This window comes from Cygnus atratus, chromosome 16 (genome assembly GCF_013377495.2).
Source record: "Cygnus atratus isolate AKBS03 ecotype Queensland, Australia chromosome 16, CAtr_DNAZoo_HiC_assembly, whole genome shotgun sequence".
In the NCBI taxonomy this organism is placed as follows: domain Eukaryota; kingdom Metazoa; phylum Chordata; class Aves; order Anseriformes; family Anatidae; genus Cygnus; species Cygnus atratus.
This window is the reverse complement of record NC_066377.1, coordinates 365,188-391,467: the sequence shown is the minus strand read 5'-3', so window position 1 is coordinate 391,467 and position 26,280 is coordinate 365,188. Positions and strand designations below refer to the sequence as shown.

Below are 26,280 nucleotides of genomic sequence, written 5' to 3'. Positions count from 1 at the left end.
CCGTCCGCCGCGACCGCCGGGGTGCGGGGTGCGGGGCAGGGGGGGCCGCCGCCGGAGGGGGGCTGCGGCCGGGCCCCTGCCCGCCGGGGGCTCTGCGCTCCCCGGGGAGGCTGCGCCTCCGCCCCGGCCTCCCGCCGCCCCCGCTCCTCCGGGGCGCTGGGTCACGGCCCCGGCCCGGCCCTTGGAGCCCGGCGGCGCGGGGGCCGCTCGGGGCCGGGGCCGGGGCCGGGCGGGGCGGCCGCAGCACCACGGCTATAATTAGCGGCCGCGGCTCCGCGCAGGGCGGCGGGCAAAACCCGGTGGAGTTCAGCCCCCGTCCCGTCCCGTCCTGGCCCGGCCCGGCCCGGCCCGGCCCGGCCCCAGCACCCCCGTGCGGAGGCGGGTGCGGGGCAGCGCGGGGCCAGGCGGGGCGGGGGCGGCCCCAGCGCGTCCCGTCGAGCCGAGCCGAGCCGAGCCGTGCCGAGCCGGGCGGGGCGGCGCGGCGGGCGGTGCCGCGGGCACTAGGACCCCGGTCAGCGCCCGGCGGCGGCCGCGCTCCCGCGGCAGCCGGAGCCCGGAGCCACTTGTGGCGGCGGGGCCATGAGCCGGCGCTTCACCGTCACCGCGCTGCCCCGCGAGGGCCCGGCGGCGGCCCGGGGCTCGGCCCGGGGGGCGGGGGGCGGCCGCCGGCCCGGCCGCGACGGCAAAGGTGAGCGCGGCGGCGCGCGGCGCGGCCCGTGGGGAGGGGGTCCGTGGGCAGGGTCCGTGGGCAGGGTCCGTGGGCAGGGTCTGGCGGGGAGGGGCCGGTGGGGAGGGGTCGGTGGGGCAGAGCCGGAGGAGCGGGCTCTGCGCGCAGAGCGCGGGCCGTGGGCAGGGTTCTCGGGGCAGGGCCGTCGGGGCACCGCGAGCAGCAGCCCCGGGCGCGGAGGCGTCGCGGCCGCGGTCGGCCGGGCCCCGGGAGGCAGCCGGGGCTCGGAGCGGGGCTGCGGGGCTGGGGGCGGCGGGGTTCGGAGCGCGGAGTGCGGCTCGGTAACCGGGGCAGGACCCCTCTCCTCCGGCCTCTCCCCCAGGGGTCCCTCCGGCTCCATCCTCGTCCCGGGGGATCCGTGGGGCTGCTTCGGGCGTGAGGGCCGGGCAGCGCCAGGGCATGCGGCGGGATGGAGCCGGGGCCCTGGGCAGTTCGCGGGGGCAGACGCTGCTGGGCGGCACAGACTGCCCGTCCACGGGGAGCCCTGGCCGGCTCAGGGGGAAGGAGCGCGGGGCTTGGGCTGGTCGCGAGCACCCCAGTGCCCGGGCTGCGGGGTGGGCGCTGGCGCTGTGGCCAGCCTGGCTGCCGCCTCGCTGTGCCCGAGGGACACGGCGTGGGCTGCGCCATCACCAGAGCTGTCACCAGAGCCGTATCGATCCCAGAAACCTGACCGAGGGCAGCGCAGGGCTGTGACCTTGCGGCCTTGACAAAGGGCACCGGCGGGTGCAGGCGAGCGGACTGGCAGGCACTGGGATGCCCCAGCCGGGCGGTGCCCCACGGTGGGCTCCATCCTCTTGCCCCGTGTCCCAGCAGCAGCCTGGGTGCAGGGCCGCTTTCTGTCCCACAGCCTCCCGGGGCGGACGGGCCTGGCTGCAGGAGCAGAGCTGCCAGTGCCGAGCTGTAGCTGTGGCCAGGAGCTGCTGGCTGGCGGCTGACCCCCCCCACCCACAGGGAACAGGGTGGGCAGAGCGGTGAGCTCGGGGTGGGGATGCGCAGGGGCCACGGCGGGGGCGTGCAGGACCGGTGATCCCCCCAGGGCCTCCCTTGCCTTCTGGCTGGGCTGTGACCTTGCGCCCTCGCAGAGGACACGGAGCGGCCTTGTGCTGCCGGCAGCCGCCCAGGACCGGCCCTGCAGCCCCCTCCCCGGGAGGGGATGGGTAGGCAGGGGGGGCCGGGGCACCGCACGGGGCTGTGTCCGGCGGTGCCGCTGCCCAGCACTGGGGCTGGGAATGGCCTGGGCAGGTCCTTGAGCACCGCCTGGCCCTTCCTGGCACCGGAGGAGCAGGCGTGGCACGGCCTGGAGACCTCGGCGCAGGTCCCAGCCGGGGGTCCGGGCCGGTGGCCGGCGGTGCTGCGTGGCGGCACCGGAGGCAGCCCGGGCGGGGGCTGCACAGGGCCAACCCGCTTGTGCCGGGGGGAGCCCCGACGGGGCGGCCGGGGGCGGGCGGTTTGCTCCCTGCGCCCTGCGCGGCCGTGGGGGCTGCGGCCCCGGGTGCTGCTCGGCGGGGGGCCGGGACCCCGCTACCGCAGGGCTGCACCGGGACCGTGCGCGGGGCCGGGCGCGATTTGCTCCTGCAGCCCGGGACCGGGGCCGGGGCGTGCAGCTGCGGCCGGCGTCAGCAGCGGGTGCGGGGCCGAGCGGGGCCAGGGAGTCTCAGGGGGGTCATGGGGTCTCGGGGGGGCCGTGCGGTGCCGGGGACCGGGGGGTCTCGGGGGGCGGTGCGGGGCCGGGGGGCCGGGCGGTGCGGGGGGGCGGTGCGGTGCGGTGCGGTGCGGTGCGGGGGGGGTCGCCCAGCGCAGCGCTCTCCGCCAGGGGCCGCTGCCGGCCCGGACCGGCGGGGCGGGGCGGGGCGGGGCGGGGCGGGGCGGGGCGGGGGCGGGTCCAAGTCGCTCCAGGCCCCGCCCCTCCCGGCCCCGCCCCGCCCCTCCCGGCCCCGCCCCGCCGCCGTTCCCGAAATAGCCCCGAGCGCGGCCGGGGGCCGCCTCCCCCGCCCGCCCGGTTGCCGTGGCAACCCCGGGATGCGGAGGGCCGGGGGGGTGCTCCCGGGGACCCGCTCCCCCCTCAGCCGCGGGGTGCGGGCCGGGGGCTGCCGGGGCCGGGACCGGGACCCTCGCGGCGGGGCCGACCGTGAGGAGGGACCCCGGGGTCGTACACGGGGCCGGGCCCCTCCCCGTGCCGCTGGGCCCGGGGCTGCCCCCGCCGTGCGGGCCGTGGGGCGGCAGCGCGGGGCCGAGCGGGGCCGGGGAGTGCGGGGGGGCCCGGGGCCGCAGCGGGGCATCCCCGGAGCGAGGCCCCCCCCGGCCCGCCCCGTGTCCCGAGGCAGCCGCGCTCCGTGGCAGTCGCCATGGCAACCCGCCGGTTGAGGAGCCTCTCTTGTTGCCATGGAAACCGGCCCCGGTGCCATCTCCGCTCGCTCCCCGCGATGCCGGTGGGGCGGTTGGGGCCGTGCTCCCGGACCCGCCGCGGGGCTGGGGTCACCCCGCCGGTCCCAGTGGCACCCCGGCCGCGGGGATGCCCCTCGGGGTCCGGCTGCGGGGACCCCGGGGCGGGCGCTGGGGGTGCAGCAGGGCAGGACCCGGCGCCCCCGGCCAGCCCACGCAGCCCCGTGCGTCCCCGTTCTCGGGGCAGCAGATGCGGGGGCAGAGCTGGGTGTGTGCGAGGGGCAGCTCTGTGCAGAGCCGGCACCGGGAGGGGCTGGGACCCCCTGCCCCACGGTGCCCCCCCTGCCCCAGCCCGCAGCCGTGGGGAGAGCAGAGCCCTGGGGTGCCCCACTTGGGCGCAGTGGGGCTGGGAGCGCACTGCCGGGGACATGGGGCGGCCATGCCACGGGCCCTGCCTGTGGCTGCCATCGTGTGCCAGCTCCGGGCCCTTGCTCAGCCCCGGCTCGGCGCGAGGTGGCTGCAGGGGCACGGGTGGGGCGTGGGGAGGCTGCTCTGTGCCAGCCCACGGCCTGGACCCGCGGCCGCCTCACAGCACATTCCTCCCCGTGCCGCTCCCGGCAGCTTGCTGTAAGTGGGGCACTGATGCCATGCCTGGCCCCGTGCCAGGCACCTGCGTGTGCCCCGGCGCAGGGGCCACTTGCAGCTGAAGGCGGGCCCTGTGCCCGCAGAGAGCCACCTGGTGCCCTCCGGCCCCGGTCCCCTGCCCGTGCCCTTGTGCTGCCCCGGCCCTGCTGCCGGCCCCAGTCCCAGCCGCCCAGCAGTGCTTAGGCCACAGCAAGGCTAGTTGGAGCACACACCGTGGGGGCCACGGACAAGGGGTCTGCCGTGGGCCTAGCAGGGGTAGGCTGGGGCCGTGCTGTGGTCGGCCCCGAGCCCCTGGCACGCGGCGTGCGACCACAGGCCCTGCCCTGTGCCGGTGGGACCCTGTGCACGGGTTGAGCGAGCGCAGCTGACGCTGTAGCCCCCGCACTGCTGGCAAATCCCAGCCCCTGAAATGGAGCCATAATCCAGGGATTAGGGGATTAGTGGTCTTTCACGTGCTTGCTTCCCCCCCCCCTTCTGCTTTAGCAGGAAAATCCCTCTTGTGCTGAGCCCACGCACTGCGGCCTCCTGCGCCAAACGGCCACCTTGGTGCTCAGCACCTGCCGTGGGGGGCCGGCCTCGCGCAGCCCCCGGGCCTTGCACTGGGGCTCTGCACACCGCGTCCTGCCAGCCCCGGGGCTGCCCCATCCCTGGGCGCAGGCCAGCCCAGCTCAGTGCTGGCTCCCGCTCAGGCCGAGGGACACGGCGGTGAAGGCAGCGCTGCGGTGGCTGGGCAGGCGCGGCCCTGCGCTGCGGGGTCCTGGCAGAAGACCACAGGTGGCAAGGCCGGGGCTGGGCAGCCGCTTCACTCCCCGTCGGGTGCTCCTGGGCCGCGGGCAGCCCTGGGGCTGCGCTGGCGTGCACACAGCTGGGGTGCGCCCTGCTGGGCCAGTGCGCTGGGGGCGCAGCGCTGCTGGAGGCCCCGGTTCCCTGGGGACGCTGGCCCTGGGGTCCTGGCCCTGGCAGCATGGCAGGGGCTGGGGGCAGCCGGCAGGGCTGGGGAAGGGCCACAGAGCAACCCCTGCAAGGTGAGGCCTGGGAGCATCCGCGCTGCAGAGCAGCTGGCCCCGTACCAGGAAAAAGTAAACAATTAATTACAGCCGTCAAGAAGTAACTAACGCCAGCGGGCTGTCATGATCTCAGCCCGCTCCCGAGGAGATGCCGGGAGCTGCAGCCAGCTCCGGCTCTGGGATCCTCCTGGATTAAGCGGGTGAAAGAAGGGGGGGCTGTGAGTTGATCTGTGGGGTCAGAGCAGTGTCCCTGTCTCCAGCCTGAAACTGTGCTGAGCCCCGTCACCCTGCCAGGGCCCCAGGCTGGCCTGGGGTCAGCCCCGGGGGGCCCCCAGCCCTGTGTCCGTGGCAATGAGGGCCCAAGGGAGGAGGCTCTGTGCAGGTCTGTGCCGGGGCATTCCTGGCAAAGGGGGGGACTCCATCACTCCCCACAGCCCTCCCCAGGTGGGCTCGCTCCCAGCCTGCATCCCTCAGGGTCAGCTTTCCCCCGCTCTGCATCAGTGCTGCAGCCTCGGCCAGCCCCCAGTCCTGCTCCTGCCTGGCCATCCATCCCTCCTTCACCGGCGTGCACCCAGATGCTGGCACTGCTCTGGGTGCGGCAGGTCGCTGCAGGCCGCTCGTGCTGCAGGGCTGGGAGGGCTCAGCCCCGTGCTGGCATCCTGCGGGCACTGCCCCTGCCCCGGACCCTGCTGGAGCCCCCCGGCTGGGGGCTGCCTGGGGCCAGGATCACCCTGACCGGAGCTCTCGGTGTCCCTCGGGAGGTGTCGGTCTCCATCGGCACTGGGGTGCTGGGGCCCTGGGCAGCGCCCCGGGCCAAGGGAGGGGCGCGGTGTCCGTCCTGCTGCGCCAGCTGGGGGGGGACCCGCAGCCTCCGCGTGCCCTGGTTCCTCCCCCAGCCCTGGCTGAGCCAGGCAGAGCGCTGCCCGGGGAGGTGGCGTGTGGCTCTGCTACAGCTCCTTCCCCCTCCCTCGCCTCTGCCTGCCACCGCTCCCCTCCCCAAAAACCCGACAGGGGATAATGCCTCCTGAATACATGATGAAGTGAGTAGTCAGGCTGGGCTCCGCCACTGCTGCTGGGAGTGAGTGAGCGTGTGAGTCTGTGCATTGAGGCATCTCTGCACTGCAGCCTCCTCCTACATCCAGCCAGAGAGAAAGAGAAAGGCACGGAGGGAAGGCGGCTTGTTGCAGCGCGAGGCGCCGGCCCCTGGCAAGAAGCAAATCCCTCGCAGCCGCCCGCGGCAGGACTGTAGCAGCCCCCGAGCGAGGCAGCAGGCAGCGGCGCCATGCTGAATAACCTGACGGACTGCGAGGACGGCGATGGGGGGGCAAGTCAAGGTAAGGGGCAGCCCGGGGGCCGGCGGCAGCGGCCGAGAGCGGGGCTGGGGCGGCCGCACCGGGCGCCGCGGGGGCTCGGCGGAGCCGCAGCGGCGGGGGCGCGGGCAGAACCGGGCGCTGCGCGGGACCGCGGGGCTCGGGGAGGGGGCACCGGCGGCACCGGCCGCGACGGCGGCTGGCGGTCGGGGGTCCCACGACGCCGCGGCGGCGGGTCCGGGCGCTGCCCGGCGGCGCGGGGCTGCGGGCGGTGCGGGCGCTGCGGGCGGTGCGGGCGCTCCCGCTCCGGCTCCCGCTGCCGATCGCGGCTGTGGCTCCCCGCGGCGGCGCCCCCGCGCAGAGCCGCCCCCGCCGCCCGCCCGCCGCCCGGCCCCGCGCCCGCCGCTGCCGCAGTCCCGGGGAGCGGCGGCGCCGGACCGGGCTCGCCGCGGAGCCTCCTCCCGGGGCCGGGGCCGCAGCCCCCTCCCGGGCGGCCCCCGGCGGCACTGCCCCGGTCCGCTCGGGCCGTGCGGCCGCAGGGACCCCTGCGACGGCCCCGCTCCGGCTGCCGCCCCCGGCCCTCCCCGCTGCCGCCCCCAGCCCTCCCTCCCCGTCCCCCGGTCCCGCTGCCGCCCCCCACCCCTGCCCACCCCAGCCGCCCCCCCGCTCCGGCTGCCTTCCCCCAGCCCTCCCAGTGCCGCCCCCGGCCCTCGCCGCCCCCAGCCCCGCTGCCCCCAGCCCCGCTGCCCCCCCGCGGTCCCCGCCGCCCGGTGCCGCGCGGGGCCCCGCCGCTGTCCGCGGTGCTGAAGCTCCGCGCGGGGCCGCCCGGCCCGGCCGAGCCCGCCGCAGCCCCGGCGCAGTGCAGGCGGGCAGGGCCGCCGCGGGAGAGGGGCCGGGGCCGCAGCCCCCCGGGGCCGCCGGGCCCTGGCGTCCGCTGCGCCACCGCCGCGCTTCGGCCCCAGAGCTGCGGCGGGGGGGTCCCCGGCCCCGCGGGGACGTGTCCGGCCCCCGGCGCCCGGCAGCAGGAGCAGTGCTGCGTCCTCCTTTGCGGGTGTCTGTGCCAGGCGCAGGAGCCGGCTGCACCCGGGCGAATGCAGCGACGTGCGCGGGGGCCCTGCGGTGCCTCCCTGACCCCCGGCGCCACCCCCACCGGGTCCCCTCGGGGTCTGTTGAAAGCCGCGGCCAGGAGGGCTGCGGGGGGCAGCCAGGTCGGGCACCTGCAGCGCAAGTCCCCGGCTGCCTGCGGCGGGGCTCTGGGCAGAGCAACGCGCAACGCTTTTGGCGTGCGTTCTGCCCCACGGCCTGACTCTGTGTAGTTGCTTGTTTATTCATGGCTCCACTCAAGGTCAGGGCTGGCAGGAGCCTTCTGGAGTCACCTTGCCCAGGTGGGGGGAGCCACACTGACCCGCTGGCCAAAGCCTTCCTCGGCTCCGACCCTCTTTGCCCTTTGCAGCACCAGGATCTATGCTGCCCATTACGCCTCCATCGTAGCAATGCTGGGATGCGTGGAGGCAGGCATTCCTGCCGTGCTGCTCACAGGCTGCGTTCCTGGGGTCTGGCAGAGAGGCTGGACACAGTGCCACTACAGATGGATAGTGCAGACTGTCCCTGCAGCTGGGCCTGGCTAGCTGCTGCCTTGTGGGGCTGCGGATGCAGGGCTGGAGGAGGCTCCGTGGGGCTGGGGAGTAGAGGAGGGTGCAGGGGAGAAGCACTGCAGGGCCCCCCTGTGCACCTGTGCCAGGGGCGGAGGATACCCTGGAGGCTGCTGCAGAGGGCTGTGACTCTCCTGCACCCTTCCAGGGGTCTCGCAGATCTCCATGCTCAGGGTCTGTCTGCTGGGGACGGTGGACACCCTAGCTGGGGGGCGGCAGAGCTGATGCCTGGCCAGCAGAGACACCCCCACTCTCACGGGCCTGCAGCAGCTGCTGACCTGCCAGTGACTCGCTGAGACCAGCAGAGGAGCTGCTGAAGAAGCCCTGGGTCCCCACTTATGCCCTTTCTGAGAAAAAGGCCACGCAGCAGCCCCTCTGCAGGTCCCTGCTCTGGACAGCCTGAGCGAGCTCTTCATGACAAGGGCTGGAAGGGCTCCAGTGCTGCCAGCCCAGCGAGAGCGGGGCCAGTAGCAGACCCTGTGGAGGGGATGGGGAGCAGGGGAGTGGGCAGGGCTGCTGCCTGCAGTGTCTGGGCTGGCTGCGTGCACTGCTCTGCTCTGGGTGTGGAAGGCACACTGCTCTGGAAAGCCTCCTCTGCTCTGGAGGCACCTGACTGTCTGGGGAGAGGAGACCCAGGGTGGGGAAGCTTTGCTGTAGCTTCAGTCCACAGCCATTCGTGGCAGGGCTCAGGCTACCGGAGAATCTGGGAAGCTGTTTAAATGCAGCCAGCCAAAGCGCCTGTGCTGGAAATCCTGAGCCTGCAGGGCCGGCTGATCAAAGAGAGGATAATCCCAGGTTTAGGAAGGAAGAGGATAGGTCTGAAGTAGCAGTTGGTCCAATATGGGTCAGGCAGTGAAAGAATCCAGCCCAAAAGGCTGCTCAGTGTGCTGGCCGCTGAAAGGGTAACGTGCAGCTGGGACGGGGGGGCGCATCACACCCCCTGCCGTGCTGCAGCTGGGCCCAGCGCCGCTGAGTGCACTGCCAGTGCCGCGCCAGCTGCCTGTGCTGCTGCCGGGCAGGGTGGTCTCTGCCTCGGCAGGGGACACGAGGGCTCCCTGTCCTCTCAGGGGTTCTCCCATGCTGGTGCCACCGGCAGGTACCCTCACATGGGGGAGAAGAGAGCCTGGGTGGGAGCAAACAGGCTGCAGCCCTGTGCAGAGCTGCCAGCCACTGGCAGGGCCCCTTGGCCTTCCCCACCTGCCTTAAGGCACCCCTAGGCCTGCAGGCCAGTGCCAGGACCAGCGCGCATGTGACCGAGTCCCCTGGGTGGCCAGAGGGTGACAGAACAGTGCTGTGGCCACCCCCAGCCAGGGTCTTCTGTGAAATGGCAGCAGCTGGGGCCATCAGCTGGGGGACACGTGCTTGCCCATGTGCTTGCCAGCCCGCAGGGTAGCACAGAAGTGCTGGCGTGACCCCGGGGCTGCTCCTTGCAGACAGCCCTGGGCAGAGTCCCAGGGAGCTGGAGGAGGCTGCTGCCAGCCACCGCCAGCGAATGCTCTGGCAAAAGTCAAGGTGCCCTGTGCTCCTGGGGGGGGCAGCCCCACGGCCTGGGCACCTTGAGCAAAGCAGGCAGGCATCGCCCTGCTCCTGCCCGGCTCCTGCTTCTGCTCCTGGGGCTGGAACCTGGCCGGAGCCTCCCGGAGCTGTGCCGAGCACTGGGCTCGAGGTGCCTCCTGCGGAGCTCAGCGCAGGGCCTGGCAGTGCTGCCCGATGCCTGGCCGGTGCCCAGCCCTGCGGAGGGGCAGTGCGGGAGGAGACGGCGGCCAGGCCTGGGCTGGGGGTGCCAGCATCCAGCCAGGGCCCGGGTGCTGCCCTCGGCAGGAGCACGATCCTGGGCACAGGAGGGAGCGTGGGGCCAGGGCTGCCCCCGCAGCAACCCCCCTCGCCCTCTGCTCCCACCCAGCTAGGGGCTGCACCCACTGGTGCCACCGGGCAGGGCTCGCCATGCCCGCTGGCTGTGAGGGAGCCCAACTGGCCCTTGCAGGTTGCCGCAGGAGAGACAGGCTGGCTACAGTCCTGGCAGCAGCTCTGGTTAATTAGCCCTGGGGGGTTGGCTGCCTGGGCTCCCCCTACCCCCTGTTAGTGCTCAGTGACTGCGCCATGTAAAATGATTAGGGAGGATTTGGGATAAGGAATATGATGCTTCCCAACGCAATTTAGGGCTGAGTAAAAAGCCATGAGATAAATTATGGTTGGGCTACGGCCCTGCCTGAGCACTGCCCCATGGGGTGGCCGTGGGTGCACAGGGATGGTCCCATGGCCACAGGGTCCCCTGCAGGCAGCGGGGCCGGGTTTGGGATGTCCCAGGCATGCAGGGCCAGTGGTAACCCCTGCCACAAGCAGGATTATGTGATAGCCATGCTGGGGCTGTGGTTCCCTGCCAGCAATCCAGCCGCGAGCCCTTCCAGCCGCCGCAGCAAATTAAAAGGCCGATTCATGTTGAGTGATCCCTGGGGAGGGGGGCGGCTCAACGCCGGGATCGAAGCCTGGCACGGCTCAGCTCTGCTCCGCTGGAGCCGCCAGCCCACAGCCTGGCTGCCCGGCCCTGCTGCTGCCCGGTGCTGCTTGTCCCCAGGCTGTGCTGGGGCGATGGGGCCACGGCAGGCCCACGGACACCGGGGTCACCTGGCAGCCCGCGGCCGGGAGCTGTTAACCCTCAGTGCCACGGGCAAGGACTGGTTGCAGCGGTGGTGGTGAGGGGTGGGCGGCCCTGCCCGGGACAGGCTGCGGTGCCCCTGCCTGGCTCTGCGCAGCCCGCAGATCCTCTGACAGCTGCTGGGGAGCGGCTGCACCAGCCCCTCTGCGGCAAAATGGTCTCCAGCAGGAGCGGGGAGCGCATCCGTCACCTGGGACCCCGCCGCTGTGGCACTTAACTCCTTCTAGTCTGTGGGGCCGGGGGGACCCAGCCGTGCTCTGGGGACACCGGAGCTGTGCTGTGTGCGTCCCCAGGCCCCCCACCTCGCGCCACCCTGGGGCCTCTCCCAGCACTGGTCCTCCTGGTGGCACCACCAGGCAAGGGGCTCCTGTGCCCCGGGCCAGCCCCAGCAGCCTGGCTGGAGCCAGCGTGGGGCCACGGTCCCTCCGGTGCCGCCAGGGGTGGCTCTGGGCTGTGGGGGCTGTGGGGCATTGCCCACCCAGGGGACCCTGGGTGCTGGCAGCAGCGGGTGCGAGGGGCGGCAGGAGCCTGGTCTCCAGAGCCTGGGCTCAGGTCCCTGCTCTGGTGTCGCTGGTATCCCGGGTGGGGGCCACGGTGCGGGGGGGCAGTGAGCGAGGTTTTGGGGTGCTGTGGTGGTGCCGGCAGGTCAGGGCAGTGCAGCGGCCTGGGCACCCCATGGTACGGCTGGGCTCCGTCACGTGGAGCTGGTCGGTGTTGGTCCCATGGGGCCAGGGCGGTTTGGGGCCACGGGGCCCGGTCAATGTGCTCGGGGGGTGCCGAGGGACCGGGCGCGGTGCGGGGCGCGGTGCGGGGCGCGCTGCCGGGGTGCCGTGCGGGGCCGGCGTCCGGCCGGCTGCGACGTTACATAAGAGCGGGAGCCGAGGCGGCCGTGGCTCGCTGTTGCCATGGAAACCAGCACGGTGATGTCGTCGGCTGGGTAGCGGGCGGCCAGGCAGGGCCCCGTGGGCTCCGTGCTCCCGGGGGGGGTCCTGGGGCCTGCCTGGGCTGCCCGGACCCTGGGCCACCCCCACCCCCGCTGCCCCTCGCGGTCCCCTGGCAGCCGCCCGGACCCGGCCGTGGGAGCGGGGCTGCGTGGGGCTGCGTGGGGTGGGGGGGCTTGGACAGCCCCTGGCCCTGCACCCTCCGTGCCCCTCGCTTGCGGGTGGGGGCCCCAGGGCCGGCCCGGCAGCATCCCTGTTCGCCTGGCATTTTTCTCTTCTCCGCACGCTCCCCAGAGCCCATGGGTTTTGGCAGCGGGGAGCTGGGCGGCTGGCTGCCTGTGCACGCGGCTGTTACGTAACGCGCACTTCACTCGGTGCTTTTGGCAAAACCGGCCCAGAAAGGAGCGCTCTGCCCCGCGCTGACAGCTCCTCGTGCTTGGACACTGGGCAGGGGCCGCCCGCGGCTGCTTCCCTCCCTCCTCTGCGGCGTGGGACCGGGAGGGACCCGCGGGAGGAGCCCGTGGGCTCCGGCCCTGCCGTGGGCGCTGCCGTCCCAGCTCCGCACTGGAGTGCGGGGACCAGCGGGAGCGCGCGGCTCGGCATCACCTGCAGCGCCGGCGGTTTTGCCTCCCAGCCGGCCAGGAGCAGTTGCAGGTGATGAATCACGACCGCACGCAGGCGAACCAGCTCCACAGATCCCCAAAATGAGTCAACTGTCTGGAGGCAAACAGTCTTCAAAGGACTGGTCTGCTCTAAACACGTGCGGGTCTGTCCTGGGGCTGCCGGTGCCGATGGTGGGTGCCTGTGTTGCCGAGCTCTGTCCCCACGCTGCCAGGTGCTGCTGGGCTCCGTGTTCGATGCCGGCGGAGGGCACAGCTCTTGCCCCGGCCCAGGCACGCCAAGCAGCTCAGTGACCCTGTCCCGTGGCGCAGTACGGGGCAGGCAGCACCGCGGGTGCTGTAACACCAGGCTGCTCCACCAAGCGCTGGGTTCTTTGGCTTAGGGACATTTCCTAGCTCGGCTGCCCCATGGGCTGCCTCTCCAGCCCCAGCCCCTCTCTCTTCGCTGTTCAGTGGCTCTACCTCGGCTCAGAGAAATGCGCCACTCAAACGGCATCCATGCTAGCTGCCGATTTATTTCCAGCCTGATTTATTTCTGCTGCTCTGCAGCTCTCTGCTGCTTTCTTTGCTATTAAGCCTGACTCTGGGTGTCTTCTGCGCGAGGTCATTAATGCAGCGAGCAGCGGCAGCCCTTTCCCAGCAGAGCAGCAGCTCTGCAGGCTCCAGGCAGCTCCGCTGCCCCGGGCAGAGCCACAGGGGCTGCCTTGGTGCTGGCCCCACCGGCTGCATCCCCACCTCACCTTGCAGCTGTGGCACCCAGCTCTTGTGGTGCGTATCAGGGAGCAGGGCCAGTGAGTTATTGCTGCTGGGCCTGTCCCGCAGGAGGGCCGGGCAGCCCGGTTCCCCCTGGATCCACACCAGTCGCTTTGCCCGGCGCTGGCACTGTGTGGATGTGCTCCAGTGAGCCCAGATGGTCAGGGCCACGCAGCTCTGGGGCCGGCAGCTCCTCCAGGAGCCGTGCTGGGACTGGGCACCACCGGCTCACCCCCACATTCTGTCTTTGTAGGCGATGGCAATCCCAAGGAGAGCAGTCCCTTCATCAACAGCACAGACCTGGAGAAGGGCAAAGAATACGATGGCAAGAACATGGCCCTCTTCGAGGTAGGGCGAGCGGGCAGCCAGGGCAGGACCAGATGGATGGGACCTGGGGAGGGGGCTGTGGGGCACCATGATGCCGCAGAGCACCTGGGAAGGGTCCCCCTGCTGCAGGGCAGGCAGCACCCAGGAGCCCTGGGGCGGGGGTGATGCAGCCCAGCCCTCAGGAGACACCTTGCCCACGGCGTGACTGGCCTGATGTGACCAGCACCATGCCCCAGGGCAGCGCGCGGCCTGCATCTGGTGGGGACCGGGTGCCACAGGGATCGCAGCTCCACTGCTGCCCGGTGCACCGGGCGTGCAGAGCGGGGCAGGGCTCTGGGTGGTGTGGGACCCTGGGACTGCCATCACCTCTCAGGACACTGCTATCTGCAGGAGGAGATGGACACCAGCCCGATGGTCTCGTCCCTGCTGAGCGGGCTGGCCAACTACACCAACCTGCCGCAGGGCAGCCGGGAGCACGAGGAGGCCGAGAACAATGATGGGGGCAAGAAGAAGCCGGTTCAGGTGAGGTGCACAGGGCTGTCGCTGCCCCTTTCTCCTGGCCTCTGCAGCCCTGGGCTGCAGCCCACCCCTGGGATGCCAGGTCCCTTGACCCCTGCAGGCGCTGCCACCCCAGCGTCCCTGTCACTCCAGTCCCCATAAAGGGCTTTGCAGGAGAAGGACCCCTCGCTCCCTTGGTGGCTCTTGCCCAGCCATGCAGTGCAGATGCTCGCAGCCACGTTGTCCTGTGCTCCTCTTGCCTGCAGCAGCGTGCATGCATGGGTGCTGCCCGCTGAGCCCTGACTGCTCCTTGCTTCCTCCACAGGCTCCACGGATGGGCACTTTCATGGGCGTCTACCTGCCCTGTCTCCAGAACATCTTCGGGGTCATCCTGTTCCTGCGCCTCACCTGGGTGGTGGGGATTGCCGGCATCATGGAGTCCTTCTGCATGGTCTTCCTCTGCTGCTCCTGCGTGAGTGCTCCCCACAGCTCCTGCCCCTCGGTCTCATCCCGGGCACTCCCTCTGGGCCGGGGGTGTCTGTCCCCCTGGCAGCCAGGCTCCCCAGGATGCAGAAAGGAGCAACAGTGCTCGTGGCAGTGCTTGCTGCCTGCTCAGCCGGTGCTCCTGCCCCACTTAGCAAGGAGAAACTGCCCGGCTTCCCAGCGGAATTGGAAGCAGAACAGTGCTCGAATCATGACCCAGATTGCACCTGCAGAGTGGGTGGGATGTGGCAGCAGTGCCCACTGCCCTGGGACCTGCGTGCCCTGTTGCAGCCAGCCGCCCTGCCGGGAAAGCACCCGTCGTCTCTGCCCGCAGAGACCGCTCTGGGGCCCTGCTCTCCTGTTCCGCTTCCCCATCCCCTGCCCGAGCAAGGAGGGAGCTCTGCCCGGTGCTGACACTGTTTCCTCCTGCAGACGATGCTGACAGCCATTTCCATGAGCGCGATTGCCACCAACGGCGTGGTGCCAGGTAGAGCAAAGGCCCTGTCTGTGCATACTCACGGCAAGGGGTTCCGGCTCCCTCCTGGGGTGGGCACCTGCCGGGTCCTCCGGTCCCAGATGTGCCCAGCCGAGCTCTGGGGCTTCCCCATGCCACACACCCGCACTGGACGGCAGCTGTCACTGGTGGCCCTGACCCTCTGCCACCAGCCCCATGCGGGTTCCCCGGGGTGGGGGTGGGGGGGTGAGCGCAGAGCTGGAGCCTCCGCCCCGTCCCCAGAGCTGTGAGGTGCAGATGGCAGCGGGAGCCGTCAGACGCGGCTCCTCCTCTGCCAGACTGCAGTGGCCGCGGGGGAGCCGCTTCCCCGAGCAGAGCCCAGGCAAGCAGCGGGAGGAGGATGAGTGCCAGGGTGCCGGGGTGCGGGGAACCCACGTCCGGGAGAGGTGGTGCTCGGGGCTGCTTCCCTGTGCGTCTGCTCGGCTGCACAGAGCCAGGAGCAGGCGAGCTGCACATGCCCTGCTGCTCCGCGGGGCTCAGCATGGTGCTGGCAGGGTGTAATTAAAGCTATTTATCATCCTGCCGCCGCGGCGGGGCCATTGATCCCTGCTGCCCAGCTGTAAGGGCTCCTCTGGGAGGATGGAGCAGGGCATGGCCCGTGTCCCTGGGGCTCCAGCGCCTGTGTGGCTTTGCAGGGGACAGGTGTCCCCATGGCTGTCGCGCCCAGCTGCTGGGCTGCCAGGAACCGCTCTGCCAGTCTGGCCGTGCCAGGGCTTAGGACAGCTGAGCTGCTCCCTGCTGGAACGGTGTCCTGGGGATACTCAGGCCTCATCCTGCCCTGTGGGACCCTGGCCGAGCTGGGACTGCGCGTCAGGGTCTGGCCGGGGCCAACCTTCGCTCTCTCCGGCAGCGGGTGGCTCCTATTACATGATTTCACGCTCCCTGGGACCCGAGTTCGGTGGGGCCGTGGGGCTCTGCTTCTACCTGGGCACCACCTTTGCCGGCGCCATGTACATCCTAGGCACCATTGAAATCCTTCTGGTGAGTGCCGTGGTCCTTCCCACCACGCAGTGCTGAGGGTTCATGCGCTGGCAGTGTGGCTCTGCCCTTGCCTGCCCGTGCTGCTGGGCAGTGTGTCCATGTGGGAGGCCCAGGGGTGCTCCCCAGGCCCCCCACGGGGCCCTTTGCCTGGCTTTGATGCCATGTCTTTCCTTCAGGCCTACATCTTCCCACCCATGGCCATCTTCAAGGCCGAGGATGCCAGCGGGGAGGCGGCAGCGATGCTCAACAACATGCGCGTCTATGGCACCTGCGTCCTGACCTGCATGGCCACCGTGGTGTTCGTGGGTGTCAAGTACGTCAACAAGTTTGCCCTGGTCTTCCTGGGCTGCGTCATCCTCTCCATCCTTGCCATCTATGCCGGTGTCATCAAGTCAGCCTTTGACCCACCGAGCTTCCCGTGAGTATGGTGTCCTGCGGGGTGGCGGGGCCAGGCTGGCGGCACGCTGCTGAGCACCCGCCACCCCCCAGGATCTGCCTGCTGGGCAACAGGACCCTCTCGCGCCACGGATTCGACCTCTGCACCAAGGTGGTCGTGGAGGGCAACGAGACGGTGGGCTCCAAGCTCTGGGAGCTCTTCTGCACCTCCCGCTTTCTCAACGCCACCTGCGACGAGTATTTCACCATGAACAACGTGACCGAGATTGAGGGCATCCCTGGTGCTGCCAGCGGCCTCATCCAAGGTGAGTGCACAGCGGGGACGGGGGCGCAGGCAGAGGGCGGGCATCGAGTGTGTGGGTGGCTGCCCCTTGGGCAACTGCATGGAGCAGAAAGCCAGCCCTGGCCTAGGAGGTGATGGGCAATGCGAGCGAGCCCTGCCGTGGGGATGCTCTTGCCCTGAGGTGCGGCCATGCCAGCAGTGGGAACGGCTGCACCGCAGGACTAAGCCAGGTGCCCTGAGCAGTCAGTGTGGGCCTGACAGTTCTGAATGACACTGAAAGGCTGGGGACGAATAAATCCTCCCATTGTTTTCTCTTCGCCTTTGGAAGGCCTGATATTGACCCGAGGTTTAGTGAGGAGCGATTGCCCCTTGGGGGTACTGTGCTACTGCTGCTGGAGCACACATGCTGGGGAGCAGGAGCTGGAGGGCGGCCAGGGCACAGAAAAACCTCGTGAATGCGCTGGGAGGAGCCACTTTTGACCTGTTTTTCTGGAGCTGCTGGTGCCTTTCCCAGGTGCTCATGCTCCTCAGCTGGGTGCTGGAGGACGATGCTCCTTGCCACGGTCAGGGTGTTGGGCTGTCAGAGCTGCAGCCCTGGGGGGCTGCGGCTGCTGGGCCACAGCGAGGGGACCTGGTGCAGTGTATTTGCTGAGTGTTCAGGAGGCTGCTGGTGGCCTCCGCTGCTGCAACTGAATTGGGAGGTGCAGGGACAGGCTGTGCCCCAGGCTCTGGGTCCCTCCTTGCAGGGAGAAATGTGCCTTTCACGTGAGGACGGGCTGCGGTGGCAGCCGGCAAGGGCTGTGCCTCAGCGGGGGCTGCCAGACCCGTCTGTCACCTGGGGGCGGTCAGGGGACGTCTCGCTCCTGGGGAGGGATGTGCAGTGCCAGGTGCTTCGGGCTGGTCCTTGCAGCACCTGCACAGACCCCACGGGGCAGCCCCAGCACGATGCTGCAGTGAGGGCAGCCAGCCCCTGCCCAGCCGTGCCCACAGTGCTGGCTGCTTTCTGCTGCTCCAGTTTCTCGCCGCAGTCTGTGGCCAAGGCAGCACACGCAGGGACACTAAGCCTGTTACATCAGCACCACACTCATAATCCCATCAAAAACACTATCAAGTTACTTTGACACGATCCACTTTCCTTAAACCTATGTTGATCAGCATTAATTATATTACCCTCTTAATTATTTGCTACTGGAATCCCATGTCAGCTGCTCCAGTATCTTGCAGGGGCGCTGCCAGCAGCAGGACATACCTGCTGTGGTTGCCCGTTCGTGCTGCCAGCAGTGTCCCCGTGGCCCAGGTGTTGCTGAAATCCATCAGAGGCTGGGCACGTGCCATCCCCCACCAGCTGGACACCAGCAGCCCTGGCTGTGGCTGTGCTTGGCGAGGCTGGGCAGGGGACGTGCTGCTGGGCACCCCCGTGCTCTGTCCCTTCTGGGGATGCACGGGCAGCTCTCCAGCCACGTCCTCACGCTGGCTGCACTGGTTGTGCCTCCTCACAGAGAACCTCTGGAGCTCCTACCTGACCAAGGGTGTGATTGTGGAGAAGCGGGGGCTGCCCTCCGTGAGCCCCCCTGACACGCCAGTGGACATGGACCAGCCCTACGTCTTCAGCGACATGACCTCCTACTTCACCCTGCTCGTGGGCATCTACTTCCCCTCGGTCACAGGTGGGTGCCGCCGGCTCCCAGCTCGCACGTGCTGCTGTGCCTGCTCCTGCAGAGCCCCACGTGTGCCGCCCGCTACCACGGCCCCCCGTGCCGGCGCGGGGGTGGATCACAGCCCGTCCTCCCACGCAGCTCCAGAGCCGGGTGCCTCGCTCCGCCATGCTGACGTACCGTGGCGCCGGTATTTATAGCTCCCGGGGGAGGAGGAGCCCTCCCCTGCCCCAGTCCTGCTGCAGAGCCCGGTGGGATGCCCCGCAGGCTGTCCTGGCACCGCACTTGCTGGAAGGGCCAAGCAGTGCTGGGGTCCTGGGGTCTGATGGCCCTGCGACACTGCTCAACGCACGGCCCCTGGTGCACTCCCGCCTGGTGCTCACTTGCTGGCATGGTGTGATTTTTCATGGATTTGTGTCACATCAATAATGCAGGCTGAGCCACAGGTAGCTGCATCCCCGCTGAGGGATCCTGCTCCACATGCAGCAGCAGCAGCCAGGCTGCGGGGACGCATCCGTGGGGCCGTGCTGGACCTGCTGGCACCGGCCTTGGCCCAGCCGTGGCAAGACCCTTTCCCTGCAGCCACTGACACTAACTCCCCTGCTTGAGCTAATTAAGGGCTAATGAAACAAGTCACATAAGTGGGTTTTGTGCCTAATCCTTCAGTGGCCTCAGACCGTGGGTCAGGTGGGAAAGTGCTGGTGGGACGTGGGGAACCTGCTCCGGTGCAGCCTTGTGCCCATGCCATGCCCCGGCACACCGCCGAGCGGGAGTCCTGCTGTGCCAGTGCGCGGTGCAGGCTGTGCTGCTGGCCAGGACGTGCGGTGGTGCAGCTCCCCACCCCTGGCACGTTCCCCTCTCCCCAGGCATCATGGCTGGCTCCAACCGCTCCGGGGACCTGCGGGACGCGCAGAAGTCCATCCCCACAGGCACCATCCTGGCCATCGCCACCACCTCTGCGGTCTGTATCCTTCAGGGCTCGGCAGCACCGTGGGTCATGGGTGAGGCCCCGCAGGCTGTGGCTGCAGGGCAGAGACTGCTCTGGTTTGGGGTCTGGCAAGGTAGATGGGTCCCATTGCCCGTTCTGTTGTGGTGTGGGGCCGGGGACAGGCAGGGCGGGTGTGTGGGGCTCTGCATCTTCCAGGCTCTCCTTGACTGCCCGGCAGACATCAGCTCCGTCGTGCTCTTTGGGGCGTGCATCGAGGGTGTCGTCCTGCGCGACAAGTGAGTGTCCCCGGGCCATGCGGGGCAGGCGTGGGGCAAGCCCAGAGGGACAGGCTGGGGACAGGGACAGCTGCAGGGGGGCTTGTCAGGGAGCCACAGCTGGGACGACTGGGACTGGCACGGTGGCATTGTGGGACTGGCGGGGGACAGTGTATGCAAAGGGGGGGCACTAAGGCTGTGTGCCGTGTTGGGGCAGGCTCTTGGGGGTGCAAAGCTTGTAACAGGCTCTGGGAGCTCTTGTGTGCCTCTTCCCCCATGGTTTGCTGCTCACCCGCTGCCGGTCCCTCCCGCCCCGGGCTGCGTGCAGCACACTTGTTTGTCAACAGGCAGCGCTGCCCGCGCCACGACGCGTGTGTATGTAGGGCAGCCCAGCTCGCTGCGCATGGTGGGTGACACTTCTGGGTCGCCAGCACCAACACAAACTGGATCCAAGCTGCACGCAGCCTTAATTGGCCTCCTCCTGGCAGAGGGGATGGGAAGGCCCCATCCCACATCCCCCTGGGCTCCCCCCCGCCCAGCCACAGGCGAGGAGCTGGGATGGACCCCAGCCATCTGAGCCCCCACTGCCTGGCTCGCGCCCGACAGGAAGCAGCCAGGGCAGGGCCCTTCTCCGCTTCTGTCCTGTCCCGTCCCGTCCCGTCCCGTCCCATCCCATCCCGTCCCTCCCTGGCGGTGTCCCATGGTGGCCAGCCGGCCGCCGCGAGCTGGCCCTGCACCCACAGCACCACACCGACACGCTCAGGGCGAGGGCAGCTGGGGCTCGGCCAGGGCACGGAGCTGTGAGTGGTGCTGGTGCTCTGCAGGTTTGGTGAAGCTGTCAATGGGAACCTGGTGGTTGGCACCCTGGCATGGCCGTCCCCATGGGTCATTGTCATCGGCTCCTTCTTCTCCACATGTGGGGCTGGGCTGCAGAGCCTCACCGGAGCCCCCCGCCTCCTGCAAGCCATTTCCAGGGATGGGATTGTGCCCTTCCTCAGGGTAAGCGTCCCCAGACCCCGTGCAGCTGCTGGTCCACAGCATCCCCTGCCCGTCCCCCCGGTGGCACTCCCGGGGCACCCGCGCTGTCGGCCCGGCACCGCTACCAGCAGAGCAGCCCAGCAGCCTGCCCTCGTCCCGCGGGCACCAGCGCTGTGGCGACCGTGATGGGTTTGGACGCGACATGTCAGTGGGAGGAGAGTGCTGGGAAAGGTCAGGATCCCCCTCCCCCCTGCTGCTGTGCCGCTTAATATTTTATCTGCTCTCTGAAGACGCGTTTTCACAACCTCGTCTCTCCAAATCCAAACCGACAGCTCCCCCCAGGGAAGAGCAGGCTAATTTTAACTGTGCTCCTCCACCCTGCCAGCCATGTTCTGAGCATTCTCACAAGGACTGCAGCCTGCGCCCTCCAATGTGCCCAGACATGCATCTGCAGCCCCCCCCCAGACCCTTCCCTCAGCCGCTGCCTGCCCCTCTCCCCGCGCCCCCGCAGCTGCAGGAGATGCGGCTGCCTGGCATCCTGGCGAGGGTCCCGGGGGCCGGGGCTGCTCTGCAGCCCCTGGGGGCAGGCAGGGCTACTGGCTCTCAGGAACAGGACTGTACCCGTGCTGCTGGCCCTGTCACCACTTCCCTGTGGGACCTGCACCAGTTTGTGGAGCCTCTGGTACATGGGGGGGTCTGGCCCTGTGGGGCTGTGCCGAGGAGCCTCTGGATGGTGTGTGGGGACACTCCCTGTACCACTGGCCCCTGCTCCCCAGCTCTGTCACCGCCCCAAGAGCAGCTCGGCCAGGAGGTGCACGGCACCGGTACATTTGTGGCACAGTGAACCTGGGCCCCTTCCCAAGCTGGAGCTTGGCCTCCACCACCTGTGCTGGGGCCAGGCTGTGTGCTGCGTCCGTGGGCTGCGCGGTGCTGCCTCCGCTGAGCCCCTAACGCTCTGCTCTCCTGCCCCACTCCCAGGTCTTCGGCCATGGCAAAGCCAACGGGGAGCCCACATGGGCTCTGCTGCTCACCGCCTGCATCTGTGAGATCGGGATCCTGATCGCTTCCCTGGACGAGGTGGCTCCTATCCTGTCCATGTAGGCAGCATGCTCTGTCCACACGCACCTTCAGCAAGGGGGCGGCTGGGCCTCGCACTCCATGCCCCCAGCCGGGCAGGTTGCCCCTGCAGGTCTCTGCTGCTTGGGGAGGGCTGGGGCAAGCACACGGCCTCCCACAGCCCCTTAACCCCCAAAGAGGCTGCTCTGGGGGTGCACCACATTGGCTCTGGGTGTGGGGCCCCACTGGTTCCAGCGCAGCTGGTGCGAAGCATCTCCCTGTGCACGTGGGCAGGGCCCCGGCCGGCTCCGGCTCCGTGGGGTTGGGGCGTGCAGCAGAGCCTGGCTGCACCCCGGGTCCAGCCCAGCCGCCCGGTGTGCCGGGCTCAGCCTCTTTCTCCCGCAGGTTTTTCCTCATGTGCTACATGTTCGTCAACCTGGCCTGCGCGGTGCAGACGCTGCTGCGGACACCCAACTGGCGGCCACGCTTCCGCTACTACCACTGGTAAGCTGGGTGGGCGGCGGGAGTACGGCCGGTCCCAGCCCCGCGCTGTGGGGCTCTGACGGCGTGGTGCCCTCTGCAGGACCCTCTCTTTCCTGGGCATGAGCCTGTGCCTGGCGCTGATGTTCATCTGCTCCTGGTACTACGCGCTGGTCGCCATGCTGATCGCCGGCCTCATTTACAAATACATCGAGTACCGCGGGTAAGGGCAGCTCGAGGGCTGGCAGATCCTGGCCAGCGCCACCCACCCTGCAGGAGGGTCTGCAGTGCCCAGGGTCCTCAGCTCCGCACAACCCGCCTGCTCCCCCCGGGATGCTCCGGGTGCTGAGCGCCTCTTGCCTTGCTCCGTTGCTTGCGGGCTCCTGGTGCTGCCGCGGCGCAGGCGCCAGTGGCCGGAGCCACGAGCATTCCCTGACGCGCTGCCCTGTGCTGCAGGGCGGAGAAGGAGTGGGGTGACGGGATCCGGGGGCTGTCGCTGAGCGCTGCCCGCTACGCCCTGCTGCGGCTGGAGGAAGGGCCCCCCCACACCAAGAACTGGAGGTGAGGCCGCGGGGTGGAGGGGTGGCGGTGGCGTGGCGCGGGGCAGGGCAGCCGCAGGCGCTGACTGCAGGACCTTCCTTCCAGGCCCCAGCTGCTGGTTCTGGTCCGTGTGGATCAGGAGCAGAACGTGGTGCACCCACAGCTCCTGTCCTTCACTTCACAGCTCAAAGCAGGCAAGGGCCTCACCATTGTGGCCTCTGTGCTGGAAGGGACCTTCCTGGACAACCACCCACAGGCGCAGAGAGCGGAGGAGGTGAGAGCTCGCCAGTCCCTCCCTGCGCCGACGCCTGCACTGGGGCTGGTGCCAGCTCCGTGCCATGGCCCCAGTGTCCCTGCAGACCACAGGGCATTTCTGCCCTTCTGCGGGGCTGCACTGGGAAAGCACTGGCACAGTGGGGGCAATGGAACCTCTGGGACACCTGCCCCACTCCCCAGGACACCTGGCACCAGTCAGGTGCTGGTCCTGGCTCCTGGCTGTCACTGCAGGGCTCAGCACAGCACCAACAGGGGGCTGCTGTGCTGCTGGGCTGGGCAGCCCCTCAGCTGTGGCCCCATGGCCCCAGCCCTGCTCACAGCCCTCGTGGCCGCAGCATCAGGCTGTGCAGAAAGGGAGCCTTTCACAGCCAGAGTGAGAGCCCCTCCTCCCCCCGCACCTCCGCACCAGCCAGGCGGCACATTAATGAGATTAAGCCCTCAGAAGCAAACAGTTTCTCTCCCATGCAGACATGTTATAATTTCTCTGAGTAAATAACTCTAATTGCTGCTCTGCCGCCCGTCAGAGCCCTGGCACGGGGACACCCTCAGCTCGGCACGGCACAGAGCCACGCGCCAGCTCTGCTTGCAGACGAGCCTCCTCTGTCCCAGCCCCAAGCTGCCGTCCTGCTGTGGGGCACCGCACCCCACAGCCCGCACCCCACAGCCCGCTCCCCTCCAGCGCCCAGCCCTCTGCACCCCACCTGCCCCAAGGGCAGCCCCAGTCTGGTGGGTGCTGTGCGCGGCGGGCGCCGTCTCAGGGCTGGGCTCCCACAGTCCCTGACGCCGTCTCTCCCGCTGCCAGTCCATCCGCCGCCTGATGGAAGCGGAGAAGGTGAAGGGCTTCTGCCAAGTGGTGATCTCCTCCAACCTGCGGGACGGCATGTCGCACCTCATCCAGTCCAGCGGGCTGGGCGGGCTGCAGCACAACACGGTGCTGGTGGGCTGGCCCCGCAGCTGGCGCCAGAAGGAGGACCACCAGACCTGGAGGAACTTCATCGGTAGGGCTGTGCGGAGACGGCAGGGTGCCCCCGCCTCCGGTCCCTGTCCCGGGTGTCGCTGGGGCGCGGCCGTGAGCAGTCCCGGCTGACGTGGCCCTTCCCTTCCCCTCCCTCCCAGAGCTGGTGCGAGAGACCACGGCCGGGCACCTGGCCCTGCTGGTGGCCAAGAACGTCGCCATGTTCCCGGGCAACCAGGAGCGCTTCTCGGAGGGCCACATCGACGTCTGGTGGATTGTCCATGATGGGGGGATGCTCATGCTGCTGCCCTTCCTCTTGCGGCACCACAAGGTAGCTCTGCCCTGCGGATAGGTAGGGGGTCTGGGGCCAGGGCCATACCCACCATGCCGTGCCCACACCTCCCTCCCGCCCTTCCTCCCTCACAGGTCTGGCGCAAGTGCAAGATGCGTATCTTCACGGTGGCACAGATGGATGACAACAGCATCCAGATGAAGAAGGACCTGACGACATTCCTGTACCACCTGCGCATCACAGCGGAGGTGGAGGTGGTGGAGATGGTGAGTGCTGGGCTGGGGGTGTGCCATGGCCCAGGGTGCTGCGCCTGGCAGGGGCAGCCAGACCCTGCCATGGGGCCCTGCAGCACCATGGAACTCTTGAGGCTGGGGGCACAGGGGCACGCAGCATCATGGTCATGTGCAGAGCTGGGGAGGTAGGCAACCTCGCAAAGATGTGCAGCACCGCAGGGACTCGCAGGTCCATGGGAACACGCAGGGCCGGGGTGGGGAGCAGGGAGTGCTGCTGGCCAAGCCCCACAGTTTCTCCTGCTTCCCCATCCCACAGCATGAGAGCGACATCTCTGCCTACACCTATGAGAAGACGCTGGTGATGGAGCAGCGTTCCCAGATCCTCAAGCAAATGCACCTCACCAAGAATGAGCGGGAGCGGGAGGTGAGGCCGCAGGACAGCCTGGGTGGGAACTGGCTCCGTGGTGCCTGTGCCTGAGCTCCCCTCTGCGCGTGCTGGTTCTACGGGAGCTCCAGGCTGGGGTCTCCTCTCGAGCCATCTTCTGCCCTGCTCCCCACACTGACCCCCATCCCACACAGATCCAGAGCATCACGGACGAGTCTCGCGGCTCCATCCGACGCAAGAACCCAGCCAACACACGCCTGCGCCTGAGTGTCCCCGAGGAGCAGGTGGGCGACGGTGAGGAGAAGCCGGAGGAGGAGGTGAGGCGCCGTGCGAGGGGTCCTGGCCTGGCCACCAGCACTGGCCCCTGCCCACCATTCCCCTCTGTTCTGCTGCAGGTCCAGCTCATCCACGACAAAAACGCCACCACCTTCTCCAGCAGCTCCCAGTCCCCTGCTGATGAGGCAGAGACAGCCCCTGAGAAAGTGCATCTCACCTGGACCAAGGAGAAGACCGTGGCCGAGAAGAATAAGAGCAAGAGCCCCGTCAGCCCTGAGGGCATCAAGGACTTCTTCAATATGAAGCCGTATGGCCCCACATGCCGCTGCCCCGTCCCCCATGCACTTTGACCAGGCCCATGGGTGCAGGCAGGGGCTGGCTGTGCTGGCTCCATCCTTGCTCTGAGCCCCCATGTGCAGAGGGGTGGGCGGGAGGGGGAGGTCGGGGTCCCCATGCAGAGGCATCAGGAGGACGGGGTGCTGGGGGATTCTGGGGTGCGTGCCTGACACTCATTTCTTCTTCCTTTCTCTCTTTTCCCAACCCCATCGTGATCCTGGCAGAGAGTGGGAGAACCTGTAAGTATGTGGGGTTTTTTGGGGGCCAGGGTGGGGGAACCGGCAGCTGCTCGCGGGCCCTGTGCCCAAGGGCGGCTCCGTGAGCCCACAGCGGCTGCTGGCGTCACGGCACAGCACGGCACGGCACGGCATGGCTCAGCCCGGCGGTGCGGGGGCAGCAGCTGCCAGCCCTGAGCGTGGGCACTGCCGCCCCACGGGCATCCAGCCGGCCCCGTCGTGCTGCGGGCAGCTGCCCACAGCCTGGGCTCGGGTGCGAATGGATTCGCTCGTGCTGCCTGCTCCTGCTTCCCCCATGGCTCGGCCCGAGCTGGCAGAGCAGGCACACCGAGCGCAGCCCCGCAGCTCACAGCCACCGGTGTGGGCTTGGCACCACCAGTGGCTGTGCCAGGCAGGGCTTGGTGTGCCCGCAGCTCGTGCCGCAGCCTGGTCCCGTGCCCCATGCCTGCCCCGTGGCCCCTTGGGGTCCTGCATGTGGCTGCTGTGCTCGACCCTGTGCCCACGTGTGCTGTCTCCCCAGGAACCAGTCCAATGTGAGGAGGATGCACACAGCTGTGAAGCTCAATGAAGTGATCGTCAAAAAGTCCCAGGATGCCAAACTGGTCCTGCTGAACATGCCAGGGCCGCCCCGCAACCGGAAAGGGGATGAAAACTGTATCCTTCCTACTGCCCCGGGGCTCAGCGCCTCTCTGCAGGGTGTGGGGGGCCGGGGACCGGGACTCCGGTGGGGCCAGAGCTCTTGTACTGTTCTGGTGCTTGAGCCTGGGCACTCCCGCGGCTCCTGCCTCTGCCTGAGCCCGACCGCATCAATGGCAGCAGCCTGCCTGCCTGGCGGGTGCGCTGTGCCCGTGGAGGGCGGCAGGCTCCCGGCGTTGCACCGCATGTGAGCGTGCTGGTTCATCGCGGGGGCAGCTGCCTGCTGTGAGGGGCTCAGCCGTGGTCCCAGTCTCATGAAGCCAGCGCAGGCGTGCGCTCTGGCCCCAGCCCTGGCTCATGCACGACCCCACCAGCTCCAGCTCTGGTGCCGGGGTGTAGGTGCCTCAGGCTCGGCTCCCCGGGTGCAGGGCTGTCCCCGTGCTCCCGCTTGGCATTCCTCCTTGACAGCCACGCAGACATGGAGTTTCTGGAGGTGCTGACAGAGCACCTGGACCGAGTGCTTCTGGTGCGTGGTGGGGGTCGGGAAGTCATCACCATCTACTCCTGA

General features: G+C 69.4%; 1 protein-coding gene across 2 annotated transcripts; it reads left to right on the top strand.

The window, feature by feature from the left end:
* Positions 1–579: 579 nt before the first annotated feature.
* Positions 580–26,280, top strand: SLC12A5 (solute carrier family 12 member 5). 2 transcript variants are annotated; one of them, XM_035567143.1, is made up of 26 exons: positions 580–688; positions 12,947–13,041; positions 13,411–13,542; positions 13,844–13,990; positions 14,434–14,488; positions 15,366–15,496; positions 15,673–15,914; positions 15,986–16,197; positions 17,675–17,842; positions 18,697–18,795; positions 18,997–19,054; positions 19,858–20,032; positions 20,990–21,108; positions 21,473–21,571; positions 21,651–21,770; positions 22,004–22,108; positions 22,193–22,361; positions 23,166–23,361; positions 23,480–23,649; positions 23,745–23,876; positions 24,160–24,267; positions 24,423–24,545; positions 24,624–24,811; positions 25,065–25,079; positions 25,597–25,730; positions 26,189–26,280. In XM_035567143.1, exons 1-26 carry the CDS (start codon positions 580–582, stop codon positions 26,278–26,280), a joined length of 3,393 nt encoding a protein of 1,130 aa, XP_035423036.1. The 2 variants fall into 2 exon arrangements, with proteins under 2 accessions (XP_035423036.1, XP_035423037.1); XM_035567144.1 differs by lacking the exon at positions 580–688 and adding an exon at positions 6,044–6,095.

Coding starts and splice junctions, on each gene's coding strand:
- SLC12A5 (XM_035567143.1), top strand. CDS start 580: ATGAGCCGGCGCTTCACCGTCACCGCGCTGCCCCGCGAGGGCCCGGCG. Junction 16,198..17,674: donor TGCCAGCGGCCTCATCCAAG/GTGAGTGCACAG, acceptor GCCTCCTCACAG/AGAACCTCTGGAGCTCCTAC. Junction 17,843..18,696: donor CTACTTCCCCTCGGTCACAG/GTGGGTGCCGCC, acceptor CCCTCTCCCCAG/GCATCATGGCTGGCTCCAAC.